At 47.9% G+C, this 6,101-nt stretch overlaps 1 protein-coding gene across 4 annotated transcripts in view; it reads right to left on the bottom strand.

The window, feature by feature from the left end:
* Positions 1-6,101, bottom strand: part of LOC139048064 (phospholipid-transporting ATPase ABCA3-like) — a 176,055-nt gene that overhangs the window by 44,542 nt on the left and 125,412 nt on the right. For all 4 annotated transcript variants that reach the window (XR_011507473.1, XM_070522455.1, XM_070522456.1 and 1 more), the window contains 2 exons: positions 1,889-2,014; positions 1,587-1,757 (listed from right to left, as the gene is read on the bottom strand). Coding sequence is in view for 3 of the 4 variants with exons in the window: in XM_070522455.1 (XP_070378556.1) it covers positions 1,587-1,757; positions 1,889-2,014 (297 nt within the window). In the remaining variant the exon portion in view is untranslated. The remainder of the gene's footprint in view (positions 1-1,586; positions 1,758-1,888; positions 2,015-6,101) is intronic.

Genomic DNA, 6,101 nt, shown 5'->3' with positions numbered 1-6,101 from the left:
AGGGTGGAGGAAATTCCCATAAACAATGCCGCAATATTGCAACAATACCGACTAGAAAGAAGACAATACCCACTACCGCATATGTCCCCGCATATACATATGTCCACGGAATTCTCATGCACTGGACGCACCCACACAATACTCATATGTATGCCAATTCTGTGATCTACCAGACACCCTCCAACACCTGATGTTGGTGTGTACACACCGTAAGAAAAACACTCAATGTGAAACTTTATCATCGCCATAAGTTGTCGAAGAAACGTGGGAGGCAATAATAACGGAACCGACCCTGACGGGTCAGCGAAGTCTGATGGACCGGGTACGGGTCGGGGCATTAGCCAACGGCTTTCTGGACTGAGAAAGAAGCGCTCACCTAGGGCGAAGAAAGAACAATTTCTGGCTGTTACGCACAATAAGCGTTTATTCCTCATCTTTGAAGCTTACTCTGGCAAAGCAATGGTCATTTGGAAGCACAACATCCTGGCATGGCAGCTTCTGCGTAATTCGTAGCCTGCGCGTAGGACGCAGACCCTGAAAATGGTGGCTTCAGCAGGTATAATCCTTATGTGTAGCAGATAATACGCTCACGTACACGTCTGGTGCGAAGTGCAGCATTTTCGTACCCTTCCCCCCCTCCCCCGTCTCCCCGCGGGAATAATTATAAGATTTTAGTTTCGCATACCTAAACAAGCGGCAGAATTATACGTGCGCTACGCACCACACGCTTTTAGTATCACCTGCACAAGCGTTAGCGCTCGCAGTTTTCACCTATCTACGACGGTTGCTTCCGAATGCCCATACGCGTTGTTCCTTGGCGCCCAGGAATGCTATGGAGAGCAGTCAACTTGTTGAAGACGAGCCCGAAAACCGATCACTGCTTCCCTAAAATGTATGGGTATTGGTATTGCCTTATAGGGCGGTAGCTGCGAGGTAGCTGAAGGATCAGAGGCAAGATACGCTTAGTATTCTTTGGCACTCTGCAGATGGACCCCATCAATGCAAACAAAATAGGAGCGTCTTAGTTTGTCAATAAGCTCAGCTGCACCGGACAGGACGAAGGCTGTACTGTTCGCGGCTGGTAAATTCAACTATAGAAACTCAGGAAGGCTGCCAGCAGGCTGACCTTCAAAAGCACACTATAGTAATCCTGGGCGCACTTCATTGACAACTTCGAAATCTTGGGAAGATGAACTAGAAAGATCTCGAAAGAGAACAGTGTTAGATTCGCTGCATTTAATAGCCTGCCAAGAGCATTTGGGGTTATCTTACAGCATGGCCACCAGAGTATTGATAAATTAACATTTGTCTTGGTGCCATCTTACAGTCATAGGTTTCAACCGCGCCGAAGTATTTCTTTCAAGCAAGACTTACCATTGTGACAGCACAAAACAGGTGCCATTTTCGCATGCTACCTGAACTGCCATACTTGGAGCTTCCGTAGACACTCGCGCCACACCTTGGCGTAGTAAATTTGCACAACATTTAACTCGATGCCGTGGCAAGTATGGCTCAGACTCTTCCGCCTATTATGATCGCGGCACCCTCAAAGTCGATAACGTATGATGCTGAAGGTGAACACTCACATCGACTGCAGATCCAGGCGAGCTGGCTCTTGGACACGGTGCTCAAAAATGCCGACATGAAGGCGAAGGAAGGCATCAGGCGCAGCAAGGGAAGTAGGTTCAGCAGAACGAACCTGATGCCGGCAGCCGTCCTCAGCAGTTCGGCGGCGATCGTGCCGCTCGTCATGAACGCTGTAAAACAGCATCGTCCCTTGCTAACGGAAACGCCATGCATGGTAGAGAGCGCACACATGCACGCTCAAATAGACTTCTCTTGATTGTCCTGTGCACCAATTATCAACACAAAAGTGCTGTCTACTCACCGCCAAAGAAGCCCATCAACAGGACGAGGGCGTAGCCAGTAGACGGAGTTTTCGCACCAAGGGACAGCAGGTACCCCAAGGGCAAGGCACAGACGCCGTAACAGGCGAAAAGTACCAGAACGGGCTCTGAGGACGAGTAGAACAGCACGATATCAAAGCCAAGTGACAGTTTTGCTAAGCGTAATGTAAACGTTTCTGCAGTTCGAAAATAAACAGAGGGGTAGTGAAGGAAACAATTTCAGCAGATCGGACAAGTTGGAATCTGCATAGACCCTTTTTATGCTTACAAACAGGCTTCCCAGAAGACTTTCGGTTAAACCCTCTCAAACAGCACAAGTTACAATAGCCTATAAAGTTACAGAACCCTCCAGCTGGCATCAGTTTTGCTGTAAGGTTTGAATGTTCGACAAGTCAATTTTACTGTTCAGTGCAACAAAAAAAAGCCCATACGTGAGCGCACTTTCTTTATATCTGAACACATGGAGGATATGTGCCTACAGTAAACTATGCGACAAAATACTTCCGTTTTCTAGGCTAACTTGACTGGCAAAATGCATGACCGGAAGTTTTCTGGGGTCATGACTGCACTGCGGCCACAGCTTGGATGGAAAAGGCCGATACAACTTAGCTTTGTGTGAGTGCATAACTAGTAACATGAATTTGTGTTAATATCCGCAAAATCGACAAGGCAAGCTTTATTCAGGCATTGTAGTGGGCCTAAGGCAATGCGCGGTTACGCGAAGGGGAGATTTCTGGTTCTCGTCGTTTCTTTCCTTCTTTCCCCCGCACGACCACCGCGCGCATGCACAGAGGCGAGCGCCATCCGGTAGCGGTGTTAGAACCAAGCGGCGACGTCGCGCGCGTCCTCCGCTGTAATTGCTTGGCTTGTTCTGCTCACGATCACAAAAACCCGCCAGGTTCGCAAATAAATTTTCGCTTATACAGGTAACTGCACGGCATCGCATGTCCCACTGTTTACTATTAGCTGGCAACGTTCAGATCAATCCCAGACGTAAGCAACTAAACAGTACTGAAAGTAGTTCATCCAATATTCGTTGACTAGAACTCTCGCCAGTAATTATCCAGTTCAAAAGCTTTTGCTGACATGCTCGCTCAGCTGTTCGCGGCGAAAGTCGGAAACTAAAGAGATTATGCACCTGCACTTATCGGTGGATTCTCTATTTTCCGATTCCAAATTGCATCTGTCAACTCCTGAACACTCCTCTTGTGGGTACGCTTCGTGACGTGTAGTTACGATGGATTGCGCGACCATATTTTATCTTCATAGCAAATGTTATATTTGCAAAAACATGTAACCAGTAAAACATTCTGACACGGGACAGCCTGTAAACCGTTTAGGCGACCCAGAAGAAGGGTACAGCAAGGGCAACAATTGCGTTCCGAGGCGAAACAAGCACAAGTGCTGTTAAAACATGGCGACAGAAGCGCTAGCAGAAACAACACGCACTTCATGCTCGCCGCCTTTAGCTTCCCAGTCCTAGTCTTTATCGCACACTCGACAATATTTTCATGTGCATCATTTTGCTGCGCTCGTGTGTCTCAGCCTCTTCTTCGTTCTCCTCCTGTGCGCAAAAATCTGCATTCATATCCTACGAACACGCCCAAACAGTCACCTTAGTGAGCATCATTTCCAAGTGCCGCAAAAGTTGCGACGAAATCGAACATAAACTTCTAGTACTTGTCCCGCGCCCGTAGTAGACAGCTCCCTTGAGAGCTCATTTGAACGTGTCTGGCGTATAGGCTTCTCTAATGCATCTAACCATCATTATGGTATCTATGAAGTTTGAATCGAGAGTATAACCTGATTTCGTAGGGCCAGGACAGAACTGCATGGCAGATAATGACATAAACTGACCACAAATTATTTAGTAATGTTATAGGACGTACTGAAAGGGACTCTATACTGCTCGAGACATGTCTTTAGATAGTAATGCGAAAGAGCAGAATGTGTTTTATGTCGACGGAAACGAGCGTGCGTGAATCCTACGGTAAAGGAATTACATTTTAAATATTGCTCTCAAATGATTCAAAAGCGACATCTGGCACCGCTAGAATGTGAAATAGCGCCACCCATCTATGTGCTGTGACTTAACCATAAGAGCCACGCCGGGGAAGAAATTTTCTAGGATAGAGTATTGCATAGTCTAAATTGTACTTTATGCGCTTATTCTAAGCTTTTGTTCGCGTGAGAGAGCAAGTCCTCATCACCAACTATTACGAGTCAAAAAGTGTCGGTACCATCTTGCACGCGACGGAGGGGTGCATTGATGGGGCCCCAACTATATCGTCTCGACATGGTGATGTGCAATATTGCGAGTGCCGTTGTGCCTATGGTTCGAGATTTGCTACCATTTAGAAAGCAGCTCTATAGGTGCCGGTACCTGCGTTAAGCATCAGCCTGCCTCGGCGGCGTAACCGAGTGAACCAGCACAGCTAAAGATGAGAAAGCGAATCGGGGATGCAGTGAGTGATGAAATACGGCGAGAGGGAATGGAGTTCCAGGAGCAAATCAGAGGAGGGAAGTGCAGCAGCATCACGCGGAAGGAAGCAGAAGAGGCCACTTGAAGCACCATCAGGAGGGGCTCTCACGTCCGCACATTCGCGGACGCTTGAGATATTGTGGCGAATGGACGTGCTTTCCGGAGCTCCGCGGCGGCGACAAAATCATGTTTTTGTGCATGCTTTGAGCTTGCGTCTGTTTTTGATTTGCCGGTTTTTTTTTGCTTTAAATAGGAATTGGGAGGTTTTCTTTTTTTCTCTTTTCTGTCTCAGGGATTTAGTGTGCGCAGGTGTGTTTCGTGTACATTTGGTCTTGCAGGACGGTTAGAGCGCCGTTTCGCGCCACGTGCTTCAATATGCGCGGCCGGGTGGGACGTTGAGTTATTAAAGAGACTAATAGCTATTAGTAATAGTCGACACTGCTAATAGTTGAATTGACTGCTAATAGAGTACTAATAGTTGAGACTAATAGCTAAGTGGGTTTACTGTGCGTGTTTTGGTAGGGAAGTGACAGCGTGGGCGCGTGGTTGAGCGCGTATAAGAGCGTGTGATATCTTGGGTCTCCGCAGCATTGATTGCTTTTGAAACAGTGGTGAGAGTTGCTTTGCGACATTTTGAGAACTTGGATCCTGTGCGTAATGGTTGTTAAGGCACGTGCTCTGCATTATTATATTATTATAGTATTTGCATCAGAAAAAGCCGTGCAATACATGGCAAGAAATCCGCGAAAGCCAGCAGAGCGCGGGAGGTCCATCAAGGCAGATGAGGGCACGGATGAGAATGGAGAGCCAATCGAGTCAACCGGCACTCAATGTGATGTCGATATTAGGCTGAAGCAAATTCAGGCCTTCCAGGAAGAGCTTGTCAAACAGTTTGAACAGCTCAAAAATGAGCTAAACAGGGAGCGTGATGCACCGAAGGTGGTTGAAAAAAGACTTGAAGCAGCCGAGGAAAAGCAGAACAGGGCCGCGGCTATGAACGAGAATTTGCGTGACACTGGAATGCAGTCCCCCGACGTGACAGAAGAGGGAGGGCTAGCAAAGTACGTGGAATACGTGCAACGTGGTGAAGGGTTAGCTGGAAAGAGCGGCACCTACCTTGAGGCTGCCACGCGGAAAAAGCAAGGGCACAGTTGACAATGCTTCTTATCGAGTCCGAATAACGCGGAAAAGAAAAAAAGTGAAGCAGGGAGAGGTAGGAGAGAGTGAAAGGGTGATTATCACCGGCGACTAAAATCTAGCTGTGTGTTCAGAAACAATTGTAGAGAGGGCGAAAGGCGATAAAACAGTGGCGGTAGGGACATTTCCAGGGCGGACACTGCGGTCTGTCATGGAGCGAGAAAAAAAGCTCACGGAAAATACCCACGTGCTTAAACTTGTCATAGTAGCAGGTGGGCTAAATGACGTCCTAAACAGGAAAGGGTCAGGACAACCACCGCGCTTAGCTATCGCCGCGCTTAGCTTGCGCGAGCCCTCAGGTGCAGATCGTGGTGTGCATGGTGCCGGAGGTGCCTGTACGTGACAGTCACGTACAAAGAGCCGTAGTGGCTGCTAATGAGGCGATATCGAAACTGAGCTGAGAGAAAGGCTTCGAGATTGTCGAAGTATCCAGGAAAGTGAGAAGGTGTGGAGGCTTTAAACGATACGGGATCTACTTCAATTACAGGCTGGCACGAGAAGTGGGCTGGCGACTT

The sequence above is a fragment of the Dermacentor albipictus genome, chromosome 7, assembly GCF_038994185.2.
Source record: "Dermacentor albipictus isolate Rhodes 1998 colony chromosome 7, USDA_Dalb.pri_finalv2, whole genome shotgun sequence".
Taxonomy (NCBI): domain Eukaryota; kingdom Metazoa; phylum Arthropoda; class Arachnida; order Ixodida; family Ixodidae; genus Dermacentor; species Dermacentor albipictus.
Note: the sequence above shows the minus strand (reverse complement) of the source record. Positions and strands in the feature narration are given on the sequence as shown.